Here is a 19,106-nt window from a genome sequence, read left to right on the forward strand (position 1 = left end):
ATAAATGTATAATGTTATGAGATTTAAGCTATTTAGTCTAAACATTTATGTTTTTGTGTTATAATTTGTGTTCATTGTAGAACGAAAGAGGCATAATTTATATTTATATCCCAATTTTTATGGTGGTTGTGAGATCAGTCAAATCTACTGAACCTGTACAGAAATTCATTACTGAAAATAACATATAAAATATCAAGTTTTTTTTAAGAAATGTTTGATAACTATCTGAACATTAAAAAGATTTCACAAGTGTAATTTGAATATTTTCTGATGCATAAAAGTATTTTTAATCTTAAAATTACTTTGCATGTTTAAAGGCAACATACGAAAAGAAAAAAAAAGACATGAGAAAAAATTGCTTTACAGACCTTAAGAGTTAATAAAAAAAATTGATTTTTTGTGTATGAAAGCATTGTAATATTTGCTAATAATGTACCAAATTTTGTTAACATCCTCATACTAATTTATAAATAGTAGCATGAAAACTATAACAAGTACAAAATTGTTATGAGGTTGGTCCTAGTGGCTGAGCCCATGCTGAAAGAGTTAAAATTTTTACCACATGATAGGCAAAGTATAATGGTAAAAACTTGTTATCCTACTGTCAGATCCTCTTGTCCTGGCATCAACTGATATGAATCATTTGGTAAATTTCAAACAATTTCTTAGATAATCAGTGACTGTCAACAGAGTAAGCTAACATAACATATGGACAAAAAAACTATTTTGATCCTCCAAGGATGACCATGCACAGCCCTAAGAAAAAGTAAAAATTGAACCCGTTCACCTTTCTTTCTCAGGAAATTAAATCCCCTCTTAAACTTTTGTAAGGTGCTGGCATTCACTGCTGCTGGAGGCAAGTCATTCCATAAGCTAATCATTATGATACAAATGTAAAATTGTTTTAACTCTTATCTATATGGGGTTGGTTTAAATGACTCACCTTGTAACAAACACGTAACCATGAAAGTATACATACTGTAACTTTTAATGTAGTAAGTGCATCTCATGAAATTTGGAAAGCTTTTAATGAATATTTCAATAAATATTTTGTACACAAATTCAGGTTGTTTCATTGAGCATTTTTATTTAAGATTTGTCTGGGAATTTATGTAGTCATAGTCTGAGTGTAAGGTGATTTTCATGTTAGGATTAAAAATAATTCTTTCATCTTATAGTTTTCAAATTTCATTTTCATAATCTCTAGAACCTCCTAAGTGTATATAAGTTTTTTTCTTGTAAAACTTTATATTTTGGTTACTTTCTCTACCCTCACACTACAGATTTAGTCATTTTGATCAACTTTGTACCCACCACAAAAGATACAAAAATCTAAATTATCCTCTTTTTTATTCTAGGATGCCTGCATATTGTAGCAGACAATTGCACATTATTTATTTTTACAACCTAAGCTAACAGATTTTTCATTTATTTTTATATACAGTTGAACACTGACCTCATCAGACTATGCAGATAGCTATTTGTTATGCTGGACAGCTATGTGTGACATTCAGTTACCAGCATGTTTATGTACTCATTGATCAGAAGTATTTTATTTTGTTTAAGATTACTTATCACCACTCTCTAATTTTTACATTTTAGTTGCTTGTATAACAGTAAATATATATATATATATATATATATATATACAAGAACTATTATTACCTACTATTTGTAATTCTTATCTTTAAGATTTTGCACTTGCACAAACCAAGTCAACATCAAAGCTTAGCCCTAATTCATTGTAATGTTAATGTAGTCTCAAATTATTTTTTGAAGATTTAGATATGCTCTAAGGGAGGTGTGGCATGTTTTCTTTGCTCTATTACTTATGTAGCCATAAAGTAAAAAGGTTTCTTGCTACAAATGGACAGTTTAGCTTGGGAATATGTATAGTATAGGTGGGAAATTCTACAGCAAGCTACTAGACCATATAGGGGGTAGCAGAAAATGTAGAAATGAGCAGTTTTGACTGAAGAAATGTCACTGTGATGCAGAAAGTGAAGATGAGTATTTATTCCAATATTTCCTTGTGATAAAGAAATCAAAACTTGTGTTAAAAACTGAACTGTGAAATACATTTTTATGTCAAGTTTATTGATAATAAAGTAGCTTTATAAAACTTTGAATGTAACTTTGTAAAGTGGTCATGATATGCACTTTGACCCATCTGTGCTGAAAGGGTTAACTGGGTTATAACCTGCTATTTCAAATGTTCAGTTTGTGTCCTCTTATTTTTTTGCTTTAAGAAGTCACATAAAGAACTCTGAAACATTTGTTCCATCAGTCTTCCAAATAGTTTTGTAAACTTCAATAAGATTGTTTCTTACTCATTTTTCTTCAAGAAGAAATATGTTCCAAATCTTAACTTATCCCTTTCCATCTCCATAATCATTCTAGTATCCCTCCTCTGAACCATTTCCAGTAAGTGAATATTTGCTCTCTTGGATGTGGAGACCAAAATAGTACACACAATATTTTAAGACAGGCCTTAATAATAATTTGTATTAAAAGGTAAATACTTCATTTGTCTTGTTTGAATAAAATACAATAATTATGATGAAAATTCAGACAGTGTGTTTTTACCTCACATGTAAAAATTTTATTTTTTTAATATTTCATCCTATTTCAAACATTTTCAGACTGTGAACTGTACCCACAATAGTGGTATTGTTTGAGAGATAAAGGCACTGTACATTTGGTATTATCTCACTTATTATTATTTGTTGTTTTATTTAAACATGTGAAAGCACTTTCAGAAAAATACTAAGAGATTTATACCATTCTCTTTGATTAATAATTAATATGGTTATATATACATTTAAAAATCTGTTAACAAGAGAGCACTGTCTTGGTTTGAGTGACTTGAATGTACCAAGGTCAGTTTATTCAGTCATGCTATTGAGTAACAACTGACCATTTTGCCATAGAAATACCACTGACTAAAGTGTAATAAGGAATGTGTTTGTTTATAAATGATTTAGCCCCAGGAACACTAATGGGGATGTGGTTGCTAGAGTTGAAGTGGGGAGGAACATTTGGGAAAGGTTAATCATCGCATAATTAGGTTTGGTGTTTTGTTACATGTTGAGATAAAAAATAAATTAAATTTTAGTTCCCAATTTTTAGAAAGCCATGAGACAAGATTTATCATTAATAGATTAGGATAATGAGTTAAAAAGTGATGTGGGATTAATATGGGAAATTTATTTTAAATAAATTGTTTTTAAATCAATATAAGCATGATTCTTAAAAACAGGAAGATCAAACCTTATTGGCTTATTAAAGAGTAAAAACAGAGGAGAAAAATAAGGCATCATAAGTTTAAGACTCTAGAAAAGGTAGGGATTTCATTTAAAAAGAAAAGTATGGTGTATGAGAATCAGCTAACTGATAATGTTAAAACTATAAGCAATTATTTTTAAACATGTGAAGGATAAACAAAATGTCTAAATGAAATTTAGTCTGCTAAAGGATGCTGGTGTCATTTTTTTTTCTACCTATAGGATGGCTAGGGTTTGAATTTCAAATGTTTTTTTTTTACAAGATAAAAATATAACCAATAATCCTGACCTTGGGCATCCTTTGGGAAATATTAGAATTGACCTGAATTATGGTTAGAGCTGGGAAATTAAATTAACTGACATAATTGAGCAGTGATTACATCGAATAGTGTCATGTAAAATAAAAGATTAATCAAAATTATATTTAACTTCTCACAAAAATAATCAACTAATCAGAATTAGTGTTTTTGATTATTGCAACTATCCAGTAATCGAATTATTGGCACTATGATTTTTAATTATTGATTTTGATTAATTCAAGTTTGTTCAGTTTAATCAATTAGTCACAGCTCAGAAAAATAATCAAATACTACAATGCACAAATCTTCGACTTCTAGACAATACAAGGGTTGTTAATATGTTTTATTTAGATTTAGAAACAAAACATCAGGATTATAGCTGGTACACATTTCTAAAACTTATTTTGATGGCTGCAGATTTGGGGTCAAATATCGTTCTTCAATGGAGGATAAGTCAGCTTTAAAAGAACTGGATACCTGGATTGAGCAGTTGAATGAGTGTAAGCAGCTGTCAGAAAATCAAGTCAAAACACTATGTGAAAAGGTATTGGAATTTTGTTACTCATTTTAAAAGGTAGAATATATATCATAGAGGAAAAGGGTTAGCATGAAATTCTGAAGGTAGGAAGGTCTGGAAGTATTTTCCCCTTTAAAATTTTAAGAGTAAACTTGTTAACATATTGTAGAATTTAAGACATGATTATCTATCTGGTAGGCTGAATAAAACAAAATTAACAACAGTTTTATTTTTTTACATATTTGAATAAATTTACAAGTATTGTTACCTTTATATGATATCATAGTATATTCGTTTTCAGCAGTATCTTTTAAGTTATTTGATCAGTGTATTAGGCATTCACTCATTATATATTTGTTGGACATTTTACACTGGGCTGGTATTGTACATTTATCTTAATGAGTAACTGATATGTATTAGGTGTAAGACAATTTTATTGATATATATATATATATATATAAAACTTAGTTCAGGGGTACTGAGAACAAGGATACATGTTTATTATATTGCTTCTAACATAGTCATTGATTAGATTTGGAATGTTATAAAGACATCAAAGATATTGATTGCCCTGTACAATACTTACAAGCCTACTTTAATGTAGTTTGACTAAAATGATTTGTTATAACAACCTGTTAATGGCATACAGATATTTTACTTTAAAATTTCTCAGAGCATCATAATTTAATTTTTAGAGTACTTATTGATCATCAAAATACTGTTTCTAGAAAATCATTTTATACTTTCACTGGCCTTAACTCTTTCATAACGGGCGAATGTATTTTGCAGTATCTCATAACCACCATGGTTACGTGATGGTATACATACTATAACTCTAAAGATACTTATTGTATCTTCACGAAATTTGGCAAGCTTTCAGTAAACTTTAATAGTCTTTTTTTTCTTTCTCAGATTTTAGGTATGTGTGGATGGGCTAGATTCCTTACTTGTTGGAACATATTTCAACAATAAATAGCACACAGTCCACTTGTTTTAAAATAATATATTAAAATAAGTCAAACATTTTTACAAATGTTTGTTACACAGTTGATCACCATAGTTGTATCTAGAGCTTTAAATAATTGTCTATTTTCATCAAAGTCCACACAACCTGGTTCAGTTACATTAGAACACAACTGACAAGATAAATTATTCTCCTCTGCTCTGTTTATGCAGTACATTTGATGATAATTTCACTTATGTTACACTGTTGGTTACCACAGTTGTATCCAGAGATTTAAGTAATTGTCTCTTTTTGTCCAAAGTTCACACATGCTGGTTCAGTTACTTTAGAACATAATTTACAAGATAAATTATTCTTCTGTACTCTGTTGTTATAATACAATCTGCAGTAATTTCACATAAAAATAAAAGTGCCACTACATGCTCTATACAGCTAAACTTAAAAAACACCCAGTCTAGATCTGTTTGACCATATCTCTCACTAACTTTGTCTTCTTGAACTAAATGTTGGATGCATATTTATAAATAGTCCAATTGAGGTTTAGAACTTGGATATTATATATTAAATGTCCATTTTTTTCCAGAGAACTTTATATTTCATTTGTTATTTTCTCTATCCTAACTCGATACAAGGTTGGTCAATTTGACCAACCTCATAACCATCCAAAAAATTTTTGAAATAAATCTAAATTAACCCTTTTTTCTTTCTAGAATGGCTTCAAATTGTAACATAAAACTTGATTCGCTTATCCTAAATAGATTAAATATCGTAACAGTATACATATGTTTATACTTAAATTTTATTGTTTTATTGTCCTTTGAACTGTGTCTAAACTAATATTCCCATCATAAAATTTGAAACTACTTGTGAAACATGCAGCTCATGTTACCCTATTGAATTACAGAACACACGGGCTACCAGCAAGATGGTCACGAGCATACCTTGTGAAAAATTTTATTATTATTATCATTATTATTTATTTTACCTAATCTAACCTAAAAAGTTTGTAATTTTACATTTTAGTTACTTTTATAATAATAAATAGAAAAATATACATGGGAAAACAAGAAATATAGTACTTACCTTGGCCATCTTTTTGCTGTTGACTGTCGATGACACTTAACCTTACTTTTTATACTAATGGTACTACTGCAATAAATAATTTAATTTTAATTAAATAATGCCCCAAAGAACACAGAATACAACTTACAGTTTATAGTTTCTTATGAATTAGGAATTCAAATTACCAATATTGACAAGCTAGAATATAAAATAAGAATGTCTTACCTTTTCTATTTGCTGAAATATCACTCATGTACTGAATCAAACACAATGGCTCTGCTCACCTCTTTCCATTTTTGGAAACACTCCCTTATATACACTTCTACATATGACATGAATAACTAATTGGAAGCTCAGAATGTCCCCCTAGTGGCTTTCTCAGACATTTTCATGTATTGGGATGCCATCTCGTTCTTTCCAACCATGATTTCAAGGAGGTTGGTTGTGTCTTTAGTCTGTTCGAGATTTCATATTAACATTGCTTAAAAATTCTTGAGACTTAATAAAAAAAAATTAAATTTTGCATATATTTTTTACTGATAATCTGCCAAATTTTGTTACACATACACTTACTAATTTAAAAGTTATAGCATGAAAACTACAACAAGCACAAAATGGTTACGAGGATGGTGCAGAAAGAGTTAAACTGAAATTTTTACTCCTTAAGTGATACACACTATGAAAACCTAAAGATAAATTTTTACCTTGAATTAATAGTAACTATTTGTTTACACTTTTAACACTGTTTGACTGGCTTTGCATTTTGATGAGTTTTGGTTACTGGTGTTAGATTATATCACAATACAGGGATGCAACATAAAACAATAGACTTTTGTTATTGATGAATATAACTGAAACTAGTTGTGCTTCAGATCCTTAAATTAGTCATGCATTATTGTTCTAATAGAAAATGTAATATGAAATAATATTGGTTAGATAACCTTGCAGTCAAAAATGTTTTTGGTTAGTGTGTGTGTGTGAATCTTAAAACACAAGTATCAGACAATTTTCTATATATTTGTGTTATGAAAAAATGTCTGTCTTCCAGTCAAAAGAAATATTAGCAAAAGAATCCAATGTGCAAGAAGTGAAATGTCCTGTTACTGTTTGTGGAGATGTTCATGGACAGTTCCATGATCTTATGGAATTGTTTCGTATTGGTGGAAAGTCTCCAGACACAAACTACCTTTTTATGGGAGACTATGTTGACAGAGGTTACTATTCTGTAGAAACTGTATCTCTCCTAGTAACTTTAAAGGTAAGCACTTGAAGGCTTGTTTAATTTTTTGCCTTATGTGGTATTAAGGTAAATATTATATCCTTTATGTATTAATAGTCTTCAAAACATTTTATGAAATAGATAATTTAGTTATTACATTAGAGTTTTATGTTTACATGCAGATTAGTGGTTAGAAATTATTATAAAAGTCATGACTCAAAATCTAAAAGAAAAGATTTATTAATATCTAGTGTCTTGGCTTCTGTCTTCTCCAAGAGTTAAAACATAATGGATAACTCAAGATTTCTTTGCATATGCTCTGTTTGTTATAATTTATTTTACATTAGAATTCAAGAGAATTATCACTAGTGTTTCCGTACTGAAGATCATGAATTCAGAAACTTATACAAAATCAATAAAATTTTTGAGCTTTAGTATGATCTTTCCAAGGTTAAACTTGAAAGTGCTTTTAATTGATGAAGTACATTGAAAGACAACAATCTTTTCTAAGCTCTATATATATGAAATATGAAAATTACTTGAAAATGTGTTGCTAAATTTTTAATTATTCTATAATAGTAGCCAAGTTAGATAAATATTTTAAATAATTTTTGTACAGAGAAATCATTTTTACATCAAGGAATCAACAAAATTTTCAGTAGCAATAGTGAAAAACTGTCAGTAGATTATTCACTTGAGCCATTAGAAAGCAAAAAGGACAGGATTGAGTGTTTTACTAGCATAATAGTGCTTTGTTGTTGATGACATAATTGGTCATTAACATATTTGAATTTGACTGTTTATTCTAAAAACATCCTGCAAACTCATAAACAATGTTGCTCAGCTCAATTGTTCAGAGCTGGTAACTTGTACACCTGTGCAACCATTATCTGCTAATGTAACTGTTTTTTGTATTTATTTGAAGGAATAGCTAGAAATAGGAAGGAACAAAAGTAGCAGATGCCCTCCCTTTCCACGCAAACACACAGTAGTGAGACTTTGGTTTGGTTAACCTAACAGTATTATGTTGAATTAACTTTTTTCCTGTGGGAATATTTACATGATCAGTTTGAACACTTAATATTTATAATGTTATACTGATACAGTGATTATATAAATACAATTTAATCATGAAAAAATGATTATGTTACATGTAGTTTTTTTCCCCAATTATTGGTGGGTTCATTACATCCCACCCTGTACTACAATCTAGATGTATTTATAGCATTTGAAATTTTACTCACTAGTAACATAAAGCTGATTTGGAATCATTACATAATTAAATGAAAGATAGATTTACTTTCATATTTAAACTTTCTTTTTTACTTCTAAAAAAAAAAATATTAAAACTTAATGTTTTCTAAATCTACAATTCCAGTAATTTATGTATCTTAAGGATATTTTATAGCTGAACCTTATTGGCTGCCAAGATCTGTGGCTATTACAGTGAAGTTAAAAAAACATGGTCTTTTTTTAGTGTCTTACCATATTTTTGTCTAAATGAAACAATTTAGTTGAATGTCACAGTTAGATTTTATTTATTTTAAGGTACGATATCCAGAAAGAATAACAATTTTGCGAGGAAATCATGAGAGTAGACAGATTACACAAGTTTATGGATTCTATGATGAATGTTTAAGAAAATATGGGAATGCAAATGTTTGGAAATATTTCACAGATCTTTTCGACTACTTGCCTCTGACTGCCCTTGTTGATGGACAGGTTTGTATTTTTTTGTGATTCTTATCAAGATTATTATGCTACCCTTAATTTCATTCTCAATATAGGAATCGAGTAAATGTTTCTATGTAATGTTTTGTATATTTTTATTAAGTTTCATCAATCAAACACTTGGTCTTACTGTAAAGATTGAATTTTTTTATAAGGAGAAACTATAAAAATTACATAGTTGAGCATAATATAGATTCTTTTAATGTTATGATGTATGTTGATTTCCCCTTTTAAATTTTAGATATTTTGTTTGCATGGAGGATTATCTCCATCAATTGATACCTTGGATCATATCCGTGCTCTTGATCGTCTGCAGGAGGTTCCACATGAAGTAAGATTATTATAAAATAGTTCTTTGATTTAGTTAGTTCTTATAAAGTGTAAACAAATATTTGCCAAGATATAAACTTTGGTCCATTGATGGCTCAGTGGGAGCTTAAGGGTTTAAAGATTCTGGGTTCAATCTTTGTGGCAGTAAAGCATAAATAGCCAATTTCATAGGTTTACGAAAAAAAACAACTACAAAAATTGGTTTGTATAGTATTACAGCATTAAGTGTATATAAAAACAATTTTGAATATGCAGATTAACAACTCACAATAACCACAGCTGATATAAAGTTATGGTGGAATGACATCTAACAGAACTAAATTTTAACATTTTAGGGTGTTTTGTAATTAGTGTGATGCCACTCAACATTGGTCACTTTTGGGAAAGGTATGTAACAGCTCTTTCTCAAGCAAATTATTTATACACTCAGATCATAAAGATGTGTTAGTACTGGGGATTTAGAATTTCTAAGACTGGGATTTCTTTTGTACTTATTGGCATTTGAAAACAAAGGAATATGAATCAACCTGGAACACTAATACCACCCAGAGAGAAACCTGCAACCAGTTGTACCCAGACATGGTAAGCAGAATGTGGATGTCTTGTGACATGTGAGAATCCACGAACACAAATGTCACTTGGAAAAGCTATCTACACTACCCAGACAACAGTATGCAACATAATCAAGAAATATCTCCACCTAGAAATGAGACCAGTGGGGGTATGGGTTTGCCAAGATAAGGCTTCCACTCTAACCTCCCATTAAACCATTTCATACTTGAAGCATCAACTCTCCTATATGAAATGTCTACCTTACAATTCCTTTCTTAGGCATTCCTCATTTTTCTAAGGTAGTTTCGTGAGATACCTCTTCCTCCTTCCCTCCATGTTGGGGTATTTGCCATCTTCAGTTCATTTCCTTCACAAATGACTTATTTCTTTTGGAATCTTCTGGGATACGACACTGTCTTGTACCATTTGTTTACCATTCACTGCTAATAGGGATTTATGGTCAGATCTTTTTCTCCACAGATCCATTTTTTGGGCTACTCCTGTGTGTTTAGCATTACGTGGGGTATCTACAATGCTATATTCTGTTTTTTTGGTTGCTCTTTTGTTGCATTCTGAGTCATTGTCATCTTTATTCATGTTCCATGTCCAGCACCTTCCAGTCCTTTACCTGTCCTACCTATGAAATTCTCCATTCATTGTGTATGCTCGATGCTGATTGGAGTTCTGGATCAATCAGTCCCACCTCAATCACTTCTTTGTTCTTCCCCATTTCAATATGTAGTCTTTGATCACAATTGGGTGGGCAATTTCGGTAGGACAGAGAATGCTCATGGTACACATTTTTATTTTTCATTTCTCGGGATGCAATCTTAGTTTGTTTGTTTTTTTTACCATATGATTCGGAAACAGTTTCATGCCTTGTCCTTTGGACTTCTTTCAGTTTCATATGTCTTTTGTCATGTGTTCTGTGTTTTTCCCCACTTTTGCATTTTGGGGGATGTTACTAACACCACTACTTGAATGTCTGGCTTCGGTTAGCTTCTTCCAAATGGGGGTGGTCATAACATATTCATCTGCTTCTTAGACAAGCAGCTCGGGTGGTTAGATTTTCCAGTTGGATAAGTTTCTTCTGTTACCTACTTAACAATCTCAGCATTTTGTGGAGTGTCTTTTTAATCACCCATCTCCATCTGGACTATCCATTCTCCTCCTCGAATGCATTCTTACAGCTAGCAAGATTATAACACATAAGGGGATGTGGCTTTTGTGGAAGCACTTCTCCTTATGGGTCTGACACATTTGTAATCTTTTCAGAAGACACTGCACGACCCATGGTCTCTTGCTAGGGTTCCTTTGGATACTTCTTTTATCTTTCGTCCTTCCTTCTTTGACTATATGCATTGGTGGTTGAACATATCCCCCACGTCATCTGGTTTACAGATTTTCCCACATTGTCTGGATTTGTTTTTCTTCCCTGATGCTCATCTCCAAAGTTGAGGGGTGTGGGTCGATCAGCAGGAGGCTTCAGGACAATGGTCTACAGACAAAAGGACTTACCATATTAACACCCTGGCACTTCGAGCAGTCAAATGTGCTGTAGTTTGCTTTCTTCCTCTTGTTGACTAATCATGTTTCATTCTGAATATTTGATGGTGGCTTATATCACTCGCTAAGAGAGTACTCGTTCTTGTTTCCTTTGTAGTAGACAGTGGATTTCCCTTTTTGAACCCACACACTTGACATACGTCTCCCGGTGTGTTGTGTTCCAGAAGATTTTGTCCTCATTGGAGATTGCCTCTCCAGTCCTGACACACTTTCTCCCAAGGAGTAGCCTACTGATCCTCAAATTTTCTATGGCTCTGCCTCCTGTGGGGTACTCCTCTATAGGAAGTGTTTGACTCCTTTCTCAATTTCAAGTTACTTCTTTTGTTTTTGGTCTCCATTTCATTATTTACTTATCCTGGCTGTCGATGTGTTCAGACAGGATTAGATATAGTTTATAACTTTAGTTTTTCTCATTCCATCACTCTTCTTCCCAACGTGATTTTGATCATCCATGTCACTCCGGGTCAGTTTTTTTATAACTGATCCTTCCTCGCCAGCACAGATATTGTTTTCTTGGCTGTTTTGGCTCAATATGTTCTTTTTATTCTGAATTGATTTTGCTAACCTACACTTTGGGGGCTCATGTGAAATATTCTTTTCGTCATTTTCGTTTCTTGGCATCTTCCAAATTTATTCTCGGTTGGGTCCAAATGCCCTTCTCTGTCCCGTACTTGCTCTGGGCTGCTTCATTGTTTTTAAAGCTTCCTTCCTTTGACTCCATTTCCTGCAGTTTCTTTCCTTTCACCACCACTCTGTTCATGATTTTTTTTCCCCTTCCTCTCTTACCAATTGAGTTTGGCTTGTGATTTGATTGACCTTTTATTCCTTGTCTCCTTCTTCCTGTAATCAATTCCTGGTGTCTTCACTCTGTTCAGGCTCCTTACATTTTACCTGCTTCTCAACTCCATTATCTGTTTTGGGTAGCTATTACTACCTCGTTGAGGTACTGTTTCCCACCTGTTGCCAACTTTCACTCTTCCCTTCATGAGTTAGTATGGTCTGGAATGGGCATACTCATGAAGCAAAGATATCATAAGGAATAACCTACAAGCAATCTCGTGGAACACCCCAACTCTAGTTCATGTGATTATAATGAACAGTGTGCATTTTGTGGCCATGGAAATTATGAAAGTGAAGTCCACATGGTCTTACAGTGCTGGTTTTAGTACATTCTAAGTGACTGAAGTATACCTGGACAGGCACGACATGCCACAGTACAAAACATGGGACAAGCCCCTGAAAAATAATATATATAACAAAAGAAAGAAAGAAATAAAGAAAATTTACTCAGTTACAGTCTCACCTATTGCTGCCCATCCCTGCCATTCCTTAGATTGAATAAACCAGGTTTGGTCTGCTTTTCAAAATAGGGTTTTGTGGTAACCCATTGCACTGCCTCAGGCGGTATGAACATTCCTCCAGACTCTCCACCTCCTCCCCCACCTCTCCTCCCATTTCTTCCAGTGGAGTTTGAGAGTCCTTTCCATTTCCAAGCCCCTGGGGTGGTGGAGCATGGAGGTATCCTCCTGAATGAGAGATATATAATATAAATAATAAAGACTCCATTCAGTTGAGAGTAGGGTGGTGGTGTTCTGCTGGTGTAGATGACAAGAGTCTTCCAAATGGATGCTCTATCTCTGTATGGGTTTGTCCGAGGGATGTTGTAGCTTTGGATGTGCTGTCGTGATTGGGATCTCACATGGAAGTTGGTTCCTGTCAGTTGAGTTTTGGATTTAGAGCTGAATCGATGAACATATTGGCCACACTCATGATGTGCTGATTGGGATCTCTCATCCTACCCCCACATGCATATCAGTTCCCAGGGGTTGAATTTTGGATTTAGAGTTGAACCAATCAACATAATTCCTCACACATGGTCAGGGTGTCCCTGGTTCCTCACTCAAATCCCTTCAAGTGAACTACCCCAGTATTATGGGTCACGGTGGGTGCGCTTGTTGATTGCTCTGCTTCTTCTTTTTGCGCTACCCCCTCAATGTCTTTATGCCGAGGATATTACTGTGTTTGAGGTGGTTTCAGTCTGTTTCATTTGAGTGGGATATATCTGTATGTTATTTCACTCTTCTCACATGTGCCTTGTTCACAGATTGGTGGTGGGATTTCTCCTTCTGGTTGGCTGAACTTAACTTGTAGATGGTATGATCCTCTTTCCTACTCCCTCACGAATGTCTGTTTCCAGTGGTTGGATTGTAGTTGACTTACAAATAGTCTGATTCTCGTCGTAGCCCCTACATGGTTGTCGGTTCCCAGCTGTCAAGTTTTGAACACAGCTGACTTGCCGTGTATGATCCGTTGTGCTGTAGTACCTCAACATCTTGGGGCACATCCCTTATTTTACCCACATTCTGTTCATCGGGGAGATTGAAATTATAATATATTGTGGTTAGGATCACTGTCCAACCATTTTTTCTCCCATTGGTATGTGTTCCTCACAATTTTCTGCCTGGATCTGTCACAAATTTTCCACATCTCAAAGAAGTGGTGCGGTCTCCCACGTATAATCCTTTTAGTAGAGGATTCCCTTGTTAGAGCGTCCTTTAGACACTTTCAAAGGATGCTTTCTCTCCCTCCACCTCTTCAATGTGGAATTCTAGCAATGTCTGTGAGCAGAAGTAAGGTACCTTGTCGGAAGCTATAATTTTCCTACACTGAAAATGTATTTCCAACGGTTACTTACTTCTGCTCACAGTTCCCACCCTCCCTTCTCACTCAACCAGTGCTTATATTTCTGCCTAAACTTGAATAGATGGGTAGAATAGCATAGAGAGAGTTACCTGAGTCACGTGGGTGTGTGGCATTACTATTGGTGGAGGTTTTTCGCATGATAATTTTCATGCAAGAATCGGTTAAACCATGTGAATCAAGGGATTCGTGGAAGTAAAAGGCTTGTGTCATGCAAAAAAATGTTTGCAAATAGAGGGCAATACTGAACAATAATAGTTATGTATGTGAGCAGAAGTAAGTACCTGTCAGAAATACATTTTCAGTGTACGAATAATAATAACTTTTGTTTTTTAAGTTTTACTGAATCTTTTACCATTGAACTAGAACACTTTGTAAAGGCAACATGTTGTGTGATAAACATTATAACAAATAAACACCATTGTTTTGGCTCAAATAGTTCCTTAAATGAAAGTTCACAACAGCTACTTTTTCAAGTTACAAAATTTAATGTAGCTAAAAATTAAATAATTAAAATTATGTGATATTTATTTTTGTATTATGCACAAAGATTATAAATCATTTTTGAACAAAACAAATAGTTTTTTTTATGATAATGATTACCTTCGGTATTGATACATCATTGATCACTACGTGGTAGAGTGGTGACTTAGGATGTCAATGATGTTGTGAGAGCGAGAGCTCTTAGTGCATGTTTGGTAACATTCTTATTTTGGGGTGTTTCTGAAGTCCAGGCCATTGCAATAATGGATATGGAGTTTTAAAGTACATTAAAATCTTAAATTAATTCTGACATAAAAGGTTTGCAATTTTTGAGATCATTTTGAAAGAGTATAAGTTAATAACCTCACATTTAGTAAATATTTCCATGGCCCTATTTACAATTTTACTATACCTGGAGCTCTCAACAAAGTGTTTTTAAAGGCCTAAACTCTATCTCTGTATATATAGTTTGATTTGGTGGAGACAATATTTATGTTCAAGCATGTACTACTATTGAATATAACTTTTATACAAATTGTTTTTTTTTTTCTTAAATATCCATTAGGGACCTATGTGTGACTTGTTATGGTCTGATCCTGATGACCGTGGGGGCTGGGGCATCTCTCCACGTGGTGCTGGATACACTTTTGGACAAGATATATCAGAGACTTTCAATCATACCAATGGTTTAACTCTTGTTGCTAGAGCACACCAACTGGTTATGGAAGTAAGGATATGTTTTAAGACAAGAAAATAAGGAATTAAATTAATTTTTTAAAATATTTTTAAAAATCACAGTTGTGGTCAGATGACTGTTAAGATTTTTTTAACCATGGTTTATGAATGTTGTATTCCAAAAGAAAAAAACTGTTAGCTTTGGATTTTCAAAAGTAGATCTGTAGCAACATCTCAATAAGCAAAACTTTAACCAGACAATTTTTAAGTGAAATGCACTACAGGACAATTTCTGTGTCTTCTGAGATTTTTTATTTGTTTATATAAAGTTAAAAATTAATATTTTATCTTTAATTAATCAATTAATTGTAATGAAGATTGTAAAAAATGGGGTGTGGACTTTGACAGAAATAGTGATTCTACTAGAAAAAGATTTAAGACTTCTTTTTTTTTATTGTAATGATGCATCTGGAAAAACTTGCTGAAATTAACTTTATTTTAATGTTACAGCAAATTTTACTTCTATTTTCATACAGGACATTTATACTGTTGCTACATTTTAAATTTTTTCAATACTGTTCATATTGCAGTATCTTTGGGGGGAGAAAGTTATACAGATTCAGGGATTCTACATTAGCTTTATTTGAAAAGGTAATTTGAAACTAGGATTCATAATACATTACTTTGACAAAGAAAAAGTGAATTCAGATCAAGGGATTTTACAATAGTCTCTCTCAAAAGATAACGTAAATCCATAGGATATAAAATCTTTGAAAATGGCATTTTTATTTTAATGACTAGTATAAACATAGTTTGTTTATTATTGAAGTAAAAGTTCAGTTGTGGTAAATTATATTTGTTAATGTAAAGTAGAACCACCATTATGATTGTTTAAATCTGCTGGTCAAGTTTCGGTGTTTTTTTTTAGTTGCATAATTTTTTCTTTGCAACAGAAATATTTCCATTACATATCTCTGAACTTTATCCAAAGGAATCAAAACCTTCTGAATTTCTACAGGTTTCATATAGGCTTAAAAAAAGGCTTATGTTTTGTCATTATTTTTATTAAGAAAAGATGTGAACATGAATATTCTTTCAAACACATTGCATTTCCCATGTATAACATGATTTGGTGAAAAGCATTTTAGGCCTAATGCATCTAGTGAAAATTCATACATATTAACATTTTGTAACCACATTAATCGTAATTCATCCATTAAAAATTAAACTAGTTTTTTATCATTTTAAATGACTGCCCAGGAAGTTTTTTTATGAGCTAGTAGTAGTAGACAAAATGAAAGATCTTTATTCAAACTTATCTCCCATTTTCTTCAGAAAGCCTTGAAGCATTCTCATTTCATCCTCTCACAAGTTCTCTGTGTGTCTTGACCTCTTTTACTATTAACAAAATAAACTAATCAGTAAAACCTTTAGACTTAGATTTTTGTATAGTTCATCATAATTGATTTTTCATAAATTATTAGAAAAAATCCACATTCTCACTGCTAATCCAAAATTAGGTTTCTTGCATCTGGAAAATTGTCTTTCATTTGATTGTAGATTTGTGTGAAATTTCTATTTTTCTTACAGTTCAACATTTTTAATATAAAAATGAGCTAATTGTACATTAGTATTATTGTTTTTTTCATGTTGTCAAGTTCCTCAGTAAATGTACAGACTTCCAACACCAAAATCCAGGGTTCAGTTTCTTGCTGTCAACAGATCTCAGATAATCTGTTATGTGGCTTTGAGATAAAACAAATGACCAAACACCTGTATTGTCAAATACATTAAAATTCAGCTAATTTTTACTTTCTGTAATAGTTCTGAAACCTCAATTATAACAAACATAATGCCTATATCTTTTAAAAGCTTTGAATTAGGGCTTTTTTGAGCAATACAGTGCATCTAAAAAACAGTGCTGCTAAACAAACTTTAATATTAAGTGGAGAATGTTAATTTTTCTATCTAATGCATCAAGTGTCCAAGTATATATATATATATTTCAAAATTAAACCAACTGTGTGCACAACTGTTCAAGATTTGACCACAGAATGAGTGAGGGTTAGGTGTTTTATATCTTAACATTGGATTTTTAGTGCAGCATATGTATAAATTCAGATGTTTTTAGTTGCTTAATATTAAACAATAGATAATTGCTTCTCATTTTAAAGAAACCATTTCTTCACTAACTTTTGACAGACAAACTAAACATAAAATCCTATTGTAATACATATCTGTTCGAAAAATCTGTAATAGCCTCACTAACAATACTAACTAATTTATCAGTACTTTCTTTTTCAAATTTTAGGGGTATAACTGGTGTCATGATAGAAATGTAGTTACGATATTCAGTGCTCCCAATTATTGTTACCGATGTGGTAACCAAGCAGCACTTATGGAACTTGATGATGCCCTGAAATATTCATTGTAAGTACAACTCACGTGATACAGATATTTTGATTAAAGCATTATTTAAAGAAGAAAATTATAAAATATAGATTTTGCTAGTTTACACTTGCTTCTATATTGTCACTAAAGTTTCTTGTCTTTTCATCCAAAGTGAAATTTTCATATTTCAGTACTGAAACTTCTCTGTGTTTTTATGTTTTGCTTCAGTATAAGTCAGTGAATTTTTCATACTTCAGTACTGAAACCTCTCTGTGTTTTTGTTTTGTTTCAGTGCAAGTCAGTTGTTTAATTCAGAATTAGTACTGCTAAACTGCTGCTTATTATTTTATGATGTATGACTTGTGCTGGTACTTTTAGTTTACAACAGACTGTTCTTTGACTTTACTGGTTAGTTTTCATTAAGAAGAGCTGGTACTTAAGGTCTTGATGTTTAGATCTGATTTAATATAGCTTTTGCTTATTTAATTATCCTGCAGCTTACAGAACCAATTACCAGTAAGTTTTTCACATCCATATTCAGAGTGTGGTGTGATTTCGGTTTGTTCTGTGATGTTGCTGACATATTGTGGGATGATATGTTTGTTTCTACTGTAATACTATTTTTTACATATTTCGATTGCACTGAATCTGTCATGTTTGGTTATCTTCAGTGTAAATGCTAACTTCTTTGTTATTAGACTTGATGCAGACTCATAGTGAATTTGTTACATGCAAAGCCCATAAAAATACTCGGTAAGATAACATTTACATCATAAGCATATATTGTTGCATAAGTACTATACCATGCAGTGTAAGTTCATACTTCATAGGCAAGTATATGTAATGATTAACACTCATGTCTTAAAAAATACTCAAAAAATTAACTAGTGTACTAGCAGTAAGTAGTGATAAACTGATAAAGATTAGCCCAAATTAAATGCATCTCAGAATGAGTGTGACACATTTACTATGTCCAGCTTTAAAGCAATACTTTTAACACTCCTGCAAGTTTTTTTTTTTATGTGTGTTTGTGTGTGTATATAAAATACTGGGTATATCAAACATATATCCATAGCTATGTAGCTATTATTTTATAGGCATTCTACAAAATAGGAAAGTAAGGAAGCAGTAATCATTTTAGAATGGTTTGTAAGTGTTTTGAATAAGATTTTTTGACAAAGAAAATTTTTTTTTTATGTTATAGGTCTGGTTTATGGATTAAATTATTTTTGGGACATATTTTTAAGTATGTTTTATGCCTTTTATGTTCCTCATAAAAACTAATGATTCCTTAAGAACGTTGAGTGATTAATCTTTTGTATAGATCTTAACC

At 32.2% G+C, this 19,106-nt stretch overlaps 1 protein-coding gene across 3 annotated transcripts in view; it reads left to right on the forward strand.

Moving 5' to 3' along the window:
- LOC106464783 (serine/threonine-protein phosphatase 2A catalytic subunit beta isoform) overlaps positions 1-19,106 on the forward strand; it is a 29,348-nt gene that overhangs the window by 3,059 nt on the left and 7,183 nt on the right. The window contains exons 1-7 of one of the 3 annotated variants that reach the window (XM_022387515.1): positions 1,508-1,530; positions 4,001-4,127; positions 7,175-7,384; positions 8,894-9,067; positions 9,318-9,407; positions 15,273-15,434; positions 17,694-17,812. In XM_022387515.1, coding sequence (XP_022243223.1) covers positions 1,523-1,530; positions 4,001-4,127; positions 7,175-7,384; positions 8,894-9,067; positions 9,318-9,407; positions 15,273-15,434; positions 17,694-17,812 — 890 coding nt within the window. In that variant the 5' untranslated portion in view covers positions 1,508-1,522. Of the gene's footprint in view, positions 1-1,507; positions 1,548-4,000; positions 4,128-7,174; positions 7,385-8,893; positions 9,068-9,317; positions 9,408-15,272; positions 15,435-17,693; positions 17,813-19,106 lie in introns of those variants that run through there. The other 2 variants (XM_022387621.1, XM_013924974.2) reach the window with 2 other exon arrangements.

Source organism: Limulus polyphemus, unplaced genomic scaffold (assembly GCF_000517525.1).
Source record: "Limulus polyphemus unplaced genomic scaffold, Limulus_polyphemus-2.1.2 Scaffold1, whole genome shotgun sequence".
In the NCBI taxonomy this organism is placed as follows: Eukaryota; Metazoa; Arthropoda; class Merostomata; order Xiphosura; family Limulidae; genus Limulus; species Limulus polyphemus.